The sequence below is a fragment of the Phyllobates terribilis genome, unplaced genomic scaffold (assembly GCF_046119375.1).
Source record: "Phyllobates terribilis strain yellow unplaced genomic scaffold, ASM4611937v1 Scaffold_12__6_contigs__length_324123572, whole genome shotgun sequence".
Taxonomy (NCBI): Eukaryota; Metazoa; Chordata; class Amphibia; order Anura; family Dendrobatidae; genus Phyllobates; species Phyllobates terribilis.
This window is the reverse complement of record NW_027362772.1, coordinates 127,308,309-127,321,492: the sequence shown is the minus strand read 5'-3', so window position 1 is coordinate 127,321,492 and position 13,184 is coordinate 127,308,309. Positions and strand designations below refer to the sequence as shown.

The 13,184-nt window shown below is 43.2% G+C and overlaps 1 protein-coding gene across 5 annotated transcripts in view; it reads right to left on the bottom strand.

Annotated features, from left to right (window-relative positions):
- LOC141172261 (sulfotransferase 2B1-like) overlaps nt 1–13,184 on the bottom strand; it is a 617,113-nt gene that overhangs the window by 104,535 nt on the left and 499,394 nt on the right. For all 5 annotated transcript variants that reach the window (XM_073656264.1, XM_073656261.1, XM_073656262.1 and 2 more), the window contains 3 exons: nt 6,403–6,529; nt 6,227–6,321; nt 3,789–3,969 (listed from right to left, as the gene is read on the bottom strand). In XM_073656264.1, coding sequence (XP_073512365.1) covers nt 3,789–3,969; nt 6,227–6,321; nt 6,403–6,529 — 403 coding nt within the window. The remainder of the gene's footprint in view (nt 1–3,788; nt 3,970–6,226; nt 6,322–6,402; nt 6,530–13,184) is intronic.

The following is a 13,184-nucleotide window of genomic DNA, read 5'->3' as shown; positions in this document are numbered from 1 at the left end:
GGTACCCCCTATTTAATAGCTAGCAAAGGCTAGGCGGACAGCTGGGGGCTGATATTAATAGCCCAGGAAGGGTGCCATGAATATTGGCCCCCTCCCAGGCTAGAAACACCAGCCGTCAGCCGCCCCAGAAATGGCGCATCCATAGGATGCGCCAATTCTGGCACTTAGCCTCGCTCTTCCACGCTGCCCTGGTGCGGTGGCAGGGGGTAATAGTGGTGGGGTTCATGTCAGCGCCAGCTGCCATGAAGCCCTGGTTAGTAATGATAGGCGTCTATAAGACACCCCCATTACTAACCTACAAAGTGTTAAAAAGAAAAAGCACACACTACACCCAGAAAAAAATAATTTATTTGAAATAAAACACACAATTTTATTTAATTCTTAGTTTACTAAAAAAAAATAGTTACCTGTCCACGTTCCTGCGCTGATCTCCCATGCACAGCTGTCACATCTGGAGATGGTGACAGCTGTGCATGGCTGCTGTAAGCTCACACTGCCGGGAACACGTCCGCTCCCGGCGGCGGGAGCTACTGACTGAGGTCACCGGAGTGCATTCAGGCAGCGCAGCTCCGGAGACCTCCTTTACGGCACTGCTGTACCGTGGGAATTTCTCACGATACAGCAGGGCCGTAAAGGAGCTAACCGGAGCAGCGCTGCCTGAACTCCGGTGAACCCGCTTATGCAGTGACGGGGCTGCTTCACGGCCCCGTCATTCTAGCGGCGGCAGCGGTTCAGAGCGGTCACATTCTATGTGGCTGCTCTAAACTGGAGATCATCGTGGGACACTCGTGGACTACTACGGAGGGGTAAGGATAAGGTTGTGGTTTATTATTTTATATTTTATTACAGGAGATCGATGGCTTCGGGGAATTAGGTGTCTAGGTGAGTATAGGTGTAGTTTTTTATTTTTTACTTTATTTTAGGTGGCGATCGGCGGGGACAGGAAATATATAAACTAATTTATTTTAGGTAACCACTGGCCACCAATGACATGTATTTAAAATTTATTGGGGAAACAGTAGGGCAATTTAAATAGCAGGATCAGGCTGATGGGAACTACTGCTCCCATCGAGCTGATCCTGCTGGCACTAGTGGACGGGGGACAGACATAGGCCGATGGGAGTAGTAGTGTCACATCGGCCTATGTCTGCCTGCACGCACACACCCGCAGACATCGCACAGACACCGCACACACCCGCAGACATCGCACAGACACCCCGCACACACTCGCAGACACACGCACAGACACCCTGCACACACTCGCAGACACCGCGCACAGACACCCACACACACCAATCATGACGGGCTGATCGTCTGGGAGGTGAGGCTGACCTGTGCGGCCGTGGGAAAGTTCATGTGAGTTCATGCAATGCAGTCAAGCATGAACTCACATGAACCCTCTGAGGGCACCGCGGTGACTTCAAATGAACAGCTGATCGGCATCACCTGATACCTCAGCTGTTCATTTGAAATAACCGGCGGGAAAGCGCAGCACAGAACGGGAAAGCCGGCGGTGAAGTCTTTTCACTGCCGGCTTCCCCGCCTGGGTCCTTCGCTCCCCGCTCCTTGGTGCTGCGCTCCCCGCCCGGTCCTAACTTACGATCGGGATGGGAGGTGGCGAGGGGAGCGGAGGATCGGGGTGGTAGGTTGCGGGGAAGCAGTATGGGGCTGTGTGATTGTTTAAAAGCCGGCGGCTTTTTACCGCACGCCGGCTTTTAAACGATCAGCAGAATTCTCCCACGCTGGGATGGCATTCTGATGACAGGCTGGATCTCAGCTGAGCGCTGCCATTCAGCTTGTCATCCTTCAGAGACACTGCAGAGCGCAAGCATTATGGGAACTTCCGATTCCGGTATTCGATATTGTAAAAGTATCGGAATTAAGTATCGGAATTCCGATACCGCGAATATCGGCCGATACCCGATATTTCAGTATCGGAATGCTCAACACTACCTATTAGGCTTCAGTGTTAATATGAGAGTCAAATGACCATGGGCGTCCCTGGGCACATTCATATGGTAACTATTCTCCTGTATTGTTTGCAGGTGTAACAAATTATGGTTATGTGTGGTTGTTATTTTATTTTGCACCTTGGTCTGTTCATTTGTTACACTGGCTTAGTCCTGCCTTTGTGAGATTCACATAATGTCACACCTTGGAGCATTAGTTGCACACACCAATTAACGCCTTTTGTTTTAATAAAATACCTGGTATAGCTATTTAATCCATGCATCACACTACCATCCATCAGAGATACATGATAAAGGCTTTGTTAAGCCAAAACGTGTTGTGCACTAATATATTGTATATACAGTACAGACCAAAAGTTTGGACACACCTTCTCATTTTAAGATTTTTCTGTATTTCCATGACTATGAAAATTGTACATTCACCCTGAAGGCATCAATACTATGAATTAACACATGTGGAATTATATAATTATATACAAGAGTATGCAAAGCAGTCATCAAAGCAAAAGGTGGCTACTTTGAAGAACCTAGAATATAAGACATATTTTCAGTTGTTTCACACTTTTTTGTTAAGTATATAATTCCACATGTGTTAATTCATAGTTTTGATGCCTTCAGTGTGAATGTACAATTTTCATAGTCATGAAAATACAGAAAAATCTTTAAATGAGAAGGTGTGTCCAAACTTTTGGTCTGTACTGTATATATATATATATATATATATATATATATATATATATACATATATATATATATACAGTATATATATAATTTTTTTTTCAATAAATCAATTTTTTTCAAAAAAAATGAAATATATCACAATTGCCATCTTTTATGAAGACACCTTGTTTGTTTATGAAAACTCACTTTGGAAATTCCCTCTGAAAAAGAAGCGCCTGCCAGAATCCTGATTCTCTGCAATTTTTGATATACAATCACGTGGCAAGGAATTATTTAGAAAGGAATAATTACCTACACGGTATACTGGAACGGCAGCGACCGGTGAAGGAACCCTTGTGGTATTTAAAAAGACTTCTAGAGTTTTGCCTAATTGCACAACCCATACAGGTGAGTGTGATAAATAAGCATTCACCTTTTCCAGAATCTGAATACTATCACTACACATAGATAGCGCTTTCTGTGCTTTTTCCCCCATTACTTCATTCTTTCCAGAATCTTACTGGCACACTAGTGTGTTTTTAAATATATTTACCACTTTTAAAAGATAGAAATAAAAGTCTGGTTTTAATGCATCCCTCAATTATGATCTATTTACCCTCTGGGTAATTTGGTACTTTGTTTTCTGCTGAACAGTCTTTTTTTGAATCTTTCTGATCAATTTTTCCTCAACACCTTTTGCTTAAACGTTTTGGACCAGTCACTATTTTTAGCCACTTGACATCTTTGGAAGCCTGAAACAGATAATGGAAGTTCAAAAAGTTGAACATATGAACAGCAAATTGTTTTCCCATTGAAGTGCATAAGTTCAGACTTTTTTGTGTTTACTTAGTGCTTTTTCAGGCAGGTTATAGAGCGTACCCACATCTGTTAACCACTTCACGACTTTTGAAACTTGATCAAATTTAAACAAGTTACATAAGGTGGAACCTATGAACAAAGAGTCATTTTGACATTGCTTTGTTAATTTGCTTTTTTTTTTTTAAGCAAGTTCCAGGCGAAGTAGACGCTTTGTGCACACACCTTCTGTCTGACTTTCTAGTAGATGGCATGATAGAGAATGCCTAGTGCAGAATGAACGCAAAATATGACCTTGACTACACTTATTTTTTTTTTCTCAATATGGTCTTCAGTTTTTACCTTTTCTCATAAATGGGCTTATCTCTTGATCCAAGAAACCAGATGGCAAGAGAGTGTAATTAGCCATATTGTTCTGTTTCATGTTCTTAAAGGAAGCATTTTTCACCACAGAGTCCACTGCTTCATCATCTAACTCCTTTCCAAGAAATCTGCAAATCTTAATCACGCTTCCACGAAAGTCCTGTTACCAATTAAGAAAATCCAATATTTAACATAATAATTTGCGGCATGAAATTAAATATTTATGTTTCTACTTTTATGGTGAGGCCACTGGATACATGAGGCCAAAACTCCGTTCATGCTGTTTGCCAATTGATGCATAATTTTATTTAAAAATAGTGTAATCATTGGCCACCCACAGCCGGTAGAAACCTCAATGCATGAGCGGCCATAGTGTGTAGCTGCATCCTAAGAATGCTCTTACATCTTACAAGTTACTTCCCTCATTACTGCATGTCTCGCTGTTTTCTAGCTCTGCTCTATGAGTGCATGCTATGATATAAAACCATAGTTATTCAGATTATCTAACTGAATTCTGAAGTAGTCTAAAAGCTATTTTCATCTTCATTAGGGATGAGTGGACCCATGGAATTTGGGGTTTTCGTACTGAACCAGACATTATTTCTTTCTCTTTTTCTTTAGTTTTCTCTCTCTTCCTCTCTCTTTCTCTCTCTCTTTCGCTCTCTCTCCTGACTCTCGAACTGTAAAATGGACTTCCAGGAGAAGTCCGTGTTTGGAGTTCAGCATAGGAGACTAGATGTCCGGTATGAACTGCAAACCTTGCAGTTTGGGTTTGCTCATCTCTAATCGACATCATCATAAATTCATGCTACAGCTTTGTTTCTCATTGTTCAGATTGGTTGCAAATTTACTAGGAATTTGAAGTGTGGAGATTTTGTTACATTAGGTACAGAATGAATATTAGTAGCAAGAAGCAAAACTACACCAGCAATAAAAAATGCACAACTTGAGTTGCATTCACTTTGACACTAATCAACACTGTTTTTGTTTTAAGGATTGTGGCAGAGATCAATGATTATGATTATGGGACAACTTCTTTAATATATTTTTTTTGTTATAAAATAGACATTTATGGCAAACTACAATGACTGAAAGGAGTCGCCCATGACTATTGATCACGATAAGACGGTCGTCGGACTTTGACTCTTTTGCTTAGCTGACTCCAAAGACTTAAAATGCAGAGAAGCATAGGCATGTAAATAGAACCTGTTGGTTTGATTTAAAGTAAGTGGTGTATGGTGCTGTAATACTGATTGAATTGATACTTTTGGTGAAGAAATACACTTTGTTGGCTTTTTCAGGGACCTCCCTCATCTGTTTGAAATCTTTATGTCACAATGCTGTTGTCTGACAACCTGGGACCTGACATCAGGGGCGCCCTATCTATCCCTATTCCCCAGGTTACTTCAGATGGCGAAGAGGCTGGGGCCATGTAGCTTACTGTTCTTCTGAATCAGCCCTTATCTGTTCCCTCCCCCACCCAGGGAAATGGGGAGGAATAGTGTATATAAATAAACCAACCTGACAAAGAAGGGGGGTACATAGAGAGATAAAAATAAAATGCCAAGCGCACAAAATATGCACTCACAGACAAGAGCTGGAAATGCCAAAGGAATTAGGAAGGTAAACAAATATAGAAGAGGATGGACTATACATATAGCCAAAACACCAAGTAACAGTCACAGAACAACTCTCCTTAAATGCCTCTACCAAACACCGACACCTTCACTCCACTCCTCACCAGGCAGTACAAGACTTAACACTGGCAATCCCAAATTGCCAGAGCAAAGACTACATAGGAAAGAGGAGAGGCTGATACTGCTCAGCTGACAACTTCCAGAAGGAATCTGCAGAGACTCAAAACTGAGCAGATTAACTACTGCAATGCTGAAAGAAGCTAGCACCATTTAATAAGAAGGAGAAGTGCTTTTATTCAATGCTGAAGTAGGTGAACTCAGATGCTGTGGTCTTCTGACTCCTCTCTGTCACGGTAAACCCGTGACACTCTACTTCAAAAAGAGGGAGCAGGCAAAGGGGCCGGAGAATCACAGACAGGGAGGAGAAGACCCAGTGCACAGTCTGGCCCTTGTGCACAGAAATCTAATTAACGGAAAACTTCAAATGGTGATTAAAGAACAAGAAAGTGGATTTCTTCACTAAAGGTATCAATGTAATCTGTATTACAGAGCCATTATTGACATGTATTTACTTTACATTACAAAATTGTGCCTACAGGTTCTCTTTAATTGCCATTTGGATTATATAACATCCATTTTCTTGATATTTGAGTTTTGACAAGGTGAGATTTAAATCTTTTATATTTTAAACCTCTTCTATGATGTTTATTTCTATACATACAATGGATATTCATAAGACTGTTTCCTCTACATGTCAATAATTTCATATTAAAGATTTACCTTCTGAAGATCTTCATAGGTGTGAAACATAAAGTTATCTTTTCCCAGCAATCCCATCCATCCCTTGACGTGATTAAACCAAGATCCATATGGCACTGTAATGGATAAAATATGAGAGCTGAGACGCTGCTTATAACTGACAATTTTGTATGCTTACATTAATTTTAATTACTTACTGTTTTCAGTTAAGAATTCTTTTAGAAAATGATTCATACTTTCTGGATGTTTGTAGAATGTACTCATTATTGAAAAATAATAAAGGGACACTGCGGCATCTTTAGGATTTCTGATTGTATATATCACCTAAAACAAACATTGCAAAAGCAAGAAATGAAAAATGTATATTGTTATATGATTGTCGATGCAATTTTATGTTTGGCTATTTACTTTTAGGATGTGTTTCCTCTCTAAATGAAGGGATTGGATTTCATTCAAAATGGTGTCAAAATGAAATTAATCCACCACAGAGGGTTAGAGATGAAGAGTGATATAATATATCTTGTTATAAATAAATGGCTCCTATATAATCTAATGTGAGGTTTTACTTTTGCAGAACCTACAAGCAAAACTGGATCATGACAATTTAAAAAAGAAGAAAACAGGAGGTGATGCCAGTTGTAAAATAGATAGTTGAGTTGTGATATTTTGCACACCTTCATACTGTAATGATTCCATCCATTAGTATGTCTGTGCAGTGACGGACACCTCAGTTGTCGAGTCTGGTGTAGGGGCATGCTGAGCTGTTTGTGTTTTTATTGACAGCTCGGCTGTCCAATCTGAGATTGGGAGGTGCAGAGCTCTCGCCAAATGCTGCCTGTTCTCTTGATTGCTCAGCTATTTATCTGAGCTGGCAGTCCCAGATAGTTGCCAGCCGTAGCTTCTGCTCTGTCTGGATTGTTTTCCCAGTTCATAGTGCCTTGCTTATTGATCTATCGCTTCCTGACCTTGGACCCCGTTCTGGCCATCCATTTGACTAATCCTTCTGCTCTGACCTGTTATCCTCCCAGCATTTTGATCTAAGATCGTTACTTGACTACTAGTGTTGAGCCACCCCCGTAGTGTTCGGGTTCGGTTCGGTTCGTCGAACACCGGGATGTTCGAGGAACTGTTCGTCGAACTGTTCGTCGAACACCTTAGAACACCGTCGAACACCGTTAAAACCAATGGCAGGCAAACAAAAACACATAGAAACACATAGAAAACACCTGCAAAGGTGTCCAAAAGCTGACAAACTGCTCAGAAGACACTCTCTTTAAAAAAGCCGGCCGGCAAACTCAGCAGCGGCATACACCGGTACCCGACAATTTAGACAAGAAGGAATAGAGCATCACACATAGATTAGATAGATAGAAACATGTCAGTCACACATATAAGAAGCACAGTGACAGTGTTGGTTACTGCACTTGTCATTTAGTGTAAAGGATTTATTAAAAAAAATATTAGTGTTTTCATGCACCGTCTCTTTAAAAAAGCCGGCCGGCAATTCAGCATCTGTACCCGACAATTTAGAACAGAAAGAATAGAGCTTCACACATAGATTAGATAGATAGAAACATGTTAGTCACATATATAATAAGTACAGTGATAGTGTTGCTTACTGTACTTGTCATTTAGTGTAAAGGATTTATTTAAAAAAATAATAGTGTTTTCATGCACTGTCTCTTTAAAAAAGCCGGCCGGCAATTCAGCATCTGTACCCGACAATTTAGAACAGAAAGATAGAGCATCACACATAGATTAGATAGATAGAAACATGTCAGTCACATATATATGAAGTACAGTGATAGTGTTGGTTACTGTACTTGTCATTTAGTATTAAAATAAAGGATTTATTATTAAAAAAATTGGCGTGGGGTTCCCCTTAATTTTAGGCTCTAGCGGAGGTTAAGCAGACGGCTGGGGCAGATGTTTGAAGCCTGGGAAGGGGGTAATACCCACGGAGCTTCCCAGGCTACTAATATCAGCCCCCAGCTGAATACATAGTCTTTACTAGCTATTAAAATGGGGGACCCCCCCAAAAAAATGACGTGGGGTCCCCCCTAATTTAATAGCTAGCAAAGGCTAGGCAGACAGCTGGGGGCTGATATTAATAGCCCAGGAAGGGAGCCATGAATATTGGCCCCCTCCCAGGCTAGAAACACCAGCCGTCAGCCGCCCCAGAAATGGCGCATTCATAGGATGCGCCAATTCTGGCACTTAGCCTCGCTCTTCCACGCTGCCCTGGTGCGGTGGCAGGGGGTAATAGGGTTGGGGTTGATGTCAGCTTATAATGCCAGCTGACATCAAGCCCAGGTTAGTAATGGAGAGGCGTCTATAAGACACCCCCATTACTAACCCCATAGTCAAAGTTAAAAAAAACACAAACACCCAGAATAAAGTCCTTTAATTGAAATAAAGACACAATCCTTTATTGTTCTAAATTAAACCATACTTACCATCACGCCCATTCCAGCTGAAGCCAACGATCTCCTGCAATAAAAGAAAAATAATAAAGCAACCTCATCCTTACCTTTCCATGGTTCCCACGACAGCTTCAGCTCTGCTACATCGAGATGACAGGCTGGACCGCAGCAGAACGCTGCCATCCAGCCTGTCATCCCGCAGACACTGAGAAGCGCAGGCTTGCTTGCGCTGCTCAGCGTCTCTCTGTGACGACATCCAGATGAGCCGAGTTCATGTCCAATGAACTCGGCTCACCTCATGCACGTCACTGACAGCGTGGGAAAATTCTCACGCTGAAGCGCTGATTGCAGGAGAATTTTCCCACGCTGTCAGTGACGTGCAGGAGGTGAGCTGAGTTCATTGGACATGAGCTCACCTCATGCACGTCACTGACAGCGTGGGAGAATTCTCCTGCACTTAGCACTTCAGCGTGAGAATTTTCCCACGCTGTCAGTGACGTGCATGAGGTGAGCCGAGTTCATTGGACATGACCTCGGCTCATCTGGATGCCGTCACAGCGAGACAGTGAGGAGCGCAAGCATGCCTGCGCTTCTCAGTGTCTGCGGGATGACAGACTGGATGGCAGCGTTCTGCTGCGGTCCAGCCAGTCATCTCGATGTAGCAGAGCTGAAGCTGTCGTGGGAACCATGGAAAGGTAAGGATGAGGTTGGTTTATTATTTTTCTTTTATTGCAGGAGATCGTTGGCTTCAGCTGGAATGGGTGTGATGGTAAGTATGGTTTAATTTAGAACAATAAAGAATTGTGTCTTTATTTCAATTAAAGGACTTTATTCTGGGTGTTGTGTTTTTTTTAAATACTTTACTAGAAATTCATGGCGGTCATGTCTAATACTGGCGTGACCCCATGAATTTTGGGCTTGGGGCCAGCTGATAATACCAAGCTGGCCCTAACCCCTTTATTACCCAGTGAGCCACCGCACCAGGGCCCTGGATGAGTTGGGTACAGCGCCAGAAGATGGCGCTTCTATGAACGCGCCATTTTCCGGGGTGGCTGCGGACTGCAATTTGTAGCGGGGGGGGGGCCCAGAAAGCTTGGGTCTCCCTGCGCTGCAGATTCCAGCCCCCAGCTGCCTAGTTGTGCCTGGCTGGACACAAAAATAGGGCGAAGCCCCACGTACTTTTTTTTAAATTATTTCATGAAATTCATGAAATAATTAAGAAAAAAAGGCCTTCCCTAATTTGTTGTGTCCGGCCAGGTACAAATAGGCAGCTGGTGGTTGGGGGCAGCCCGTTCCTGCCTGCTGTACCTGGCTGGACACAAATATAGTGCGAAGCCCCACTTAAATTTTTTTAAATTATTTCAGGAAATTCATGAAATAATTTAAAAAAAATTGACGTGGGGCTTCGCACTATATTTGTGTCCAGCCAGGTACAGCAGGCAGGAACGGGCTGCCCCCAACCACCAGCTGCCTATTTGTACCTGGCCGGACACAACAATATAGGGAAGCACTTTTTTTCTTAATTATTTCATGAAATAATTTAAAGAAAATTGACGTGGGGCTTCGCCCTGTTTTTGTGTCCAGCCAGGTACAACTAGGCAGCTGGGGGCTGGAATCCGCAGCGCAGGGAGGCCCAAGCTTTCTGGGCCACCCCCGCTGCAAATTGCAGTCCGCAGCCACCCCGGAAAATGGCGCGTTCATAGAAGCGCCATCTTCTGGCGCTGTACCCAACTCATCCAGGGCCCTGATGCGGTGGCTCACTGGGTAATAAAGGGGTTAGGGCCAGCTTGGCATTATCAGCTGGCCCTAAGCCCGAAATTCATGGGGTCACGCCAATATTAGACATGACCACCATGAATTTCTAGTAAAGTATTTAAAAAAAACACAACACCCAGAAAAAAGTCCTTTAATTGAAATAAACACACAATTCTTTATTGTTCTAAATTAAACCATACTTACCATCACGCCCATTCCAGCTGAAGCCAACGATCTCCTGAAATAAAAGAAAAATAATAAAGCAACATCATCCTTACCTTTCCATGGTTCCCATGACAGCTTCAGCTCTGCTACATCGAGATGACAGGCTGGACCGCAGCAGAACGCTGCCATCCAGCCTGTCATCCCGCAGACACTGAGAAGCGCAGGCTTGCTTGCGCTCCACAGTGTCTCTCTGTGAGGGCATCCAGATGAGCCGAGTTAATGTCCAATGAACTCGGCTCACCTCATGCACGTCACTGACAGCGTGGGAAAATTCTCCTGCACTCAGCGCTTCAGCGTGGGAGAATTCTCACACTGAAGCGCTGAGTGCAGGAGAATTCTCCCACGCTGTCAGTGACGTGCAGGAGGTGAGCTGAGTTCATTGGACATGAGCTCACCTTATGCACGTCACTGACAGCGTGGGAGAATTCTCCTGCACTCACCGCTTCAGCGTGAGAATTTTCCCACGCTGTCAGTGACGTGCATGAGGTGAGCCGAGTTCATTGGACATGAACTCGGCTCATCTGGATGTCGTCACAGAGAGACGCTGAGCAGCGCAAGCAAGCCTGCGCTTCTCAGTGTCTGCGGGATGAGAGGCTGGATGGCAGCGTTCTGCTGCGGTCCAGCCTGTCATCTCGATGTAGCAGAGCTGAAGCTGTCGTGGGAACCATGGAAAGGTAAGGATGAGGTTGCTTTATTATTTTTCTTTTATTGCAGGAGATCGTTGGCTTCAGCTGGAATGGGCGTGACGGTAAGTATGGTTTAATTTAGAACAATAAAGGATTGTGTCTTTATTTCAATTAAAGGACTTTATTCTGGGTGTTTGTGTTTTTTTTAACTTTGACTATGGGGTTAGTAATGGGGGTGTCTTTTAGACGCCTCTCCATTACTAACCTGGGCTTGATGTCAGCTGGCATTATAAGCTGACATCAACCCCAACCCTATTACCCCCTGCCACCGCACCAGGGCAGCGTGGAAGAGCGAGGCTAAGTGCCAGAATTGGCGCATCCTATGAATGCGCCATTTCTGGGGCGGCTGACGGCTGGTGTTTCTAGCCTGGGAGGGGGCCAATATTCATGGCTCCCTTCCTGGGCTATTAATATCAGCCCCCAGCTGTCTGCCTAGCCTTTGCTAGCTATTAAATTAGGGGGGACCCCACGTCATTTTTTTTGGGGGGTCCCCCATTTTAATAGCTAGTAAAGGCTATGTATTCAGCTGGGGGCTGATATTAGTAGCCTGGGAAGCTCCGTGGGTATTACCCCCTTCCCAGGCTTCAAACATCTGCCCCAGCCGTCTGCTTAACCTCCGCTAGAGCCTAAAATTAAGGGGAACCCCACGCCAATTTTTTTAATAATAAATCCTTTATTTTAATACTAAATGACAAGTACAGTAACCAACACTATCACTGTACTTCATATATATGTGACTGACATGTTTCTATCTATCTAATCTATGTGTGAAGCTCTATCCTGTCTGTTATAAATTGTCGGGTACCGCTGCAGAATTGCCGGCCGGCTTTTTTAAAGAGACAGTGCATGAAAACACTATTATTTTTTTTGATAAATCCTTTACGCTAAATGACAAGTACAGTAAGCAGCACTGTCACTGTACTTCGTATATATGTGGCTGACATGTTTCTATCTATCTAATCTATGTGTGAAGCTCTATTCTGTCTGTTATAAATTGTCGGGTACCGCTGCTGAATTGCCGGCCGGCTTTTTTAAAGATACGGTGCATGAAAACACTATTATTTTTTTTGATAAATCCTTTACGCTAAATGACAAGTACAGTAAGCAGCACTTTCACTGTACTTCGTATATATGTGACTGACATGTTTCTATCTATCTAATCTATGTGTGAAGCTCTATTCTTTCGGTTCTAAATTGTCGGGTACCGGTGTATGCCGCTGCTGAATTGCCGGCTTTTCATGTTTCACTGTTGGCACTGTTCCCATCGATTTGGGCAATCACTGTAATGCCACAACCACCATGGCTGTGGCATTACAGTGAGTGGCAGACAATCCCTGCATGATTGGTGCTCTAAATAGCGCCAGACATGCAGGACACGCTTTTGGTGCACGAACAGTTATCGAACAAAACCTCGAACAGCCGAATTTTTTGCAAATCGTTCGGGTTCGTCGAACAACTCGAACACCGCTCAAAACAGCTCGAATTTGAGATTGGCGAACAGTTCTAGTCGAACACCGCTCATCTCTATTGACTACTCCTTTGTGTCTTCCCTCTGTTTATGATTCACCCTCATGGCTATTGACCTCAGACTATTTGACTATCCCGACTCATGGTTTGTCCATGAGAAGTGACTTGTCACATTATGGCTGATCTATATGTTTTTCTTTTTCACCAGTGTAAAGCCTGTTTACACAACTCTTAAACCAAAAAATAATGAGTACATAATGGCCCAAATAAAAACACCAAGAATGTCCATGCTAGTGCTTACAATGCAATTCCGTTTATTAATCGGTTACATTGTGGACAGCTTATACAAATCTTGGAGACAATAACGGGATAAGCAAAGGACTGAGCAGAGAGGCAAGGTAGGGGAAAAGAATAACACGAAGG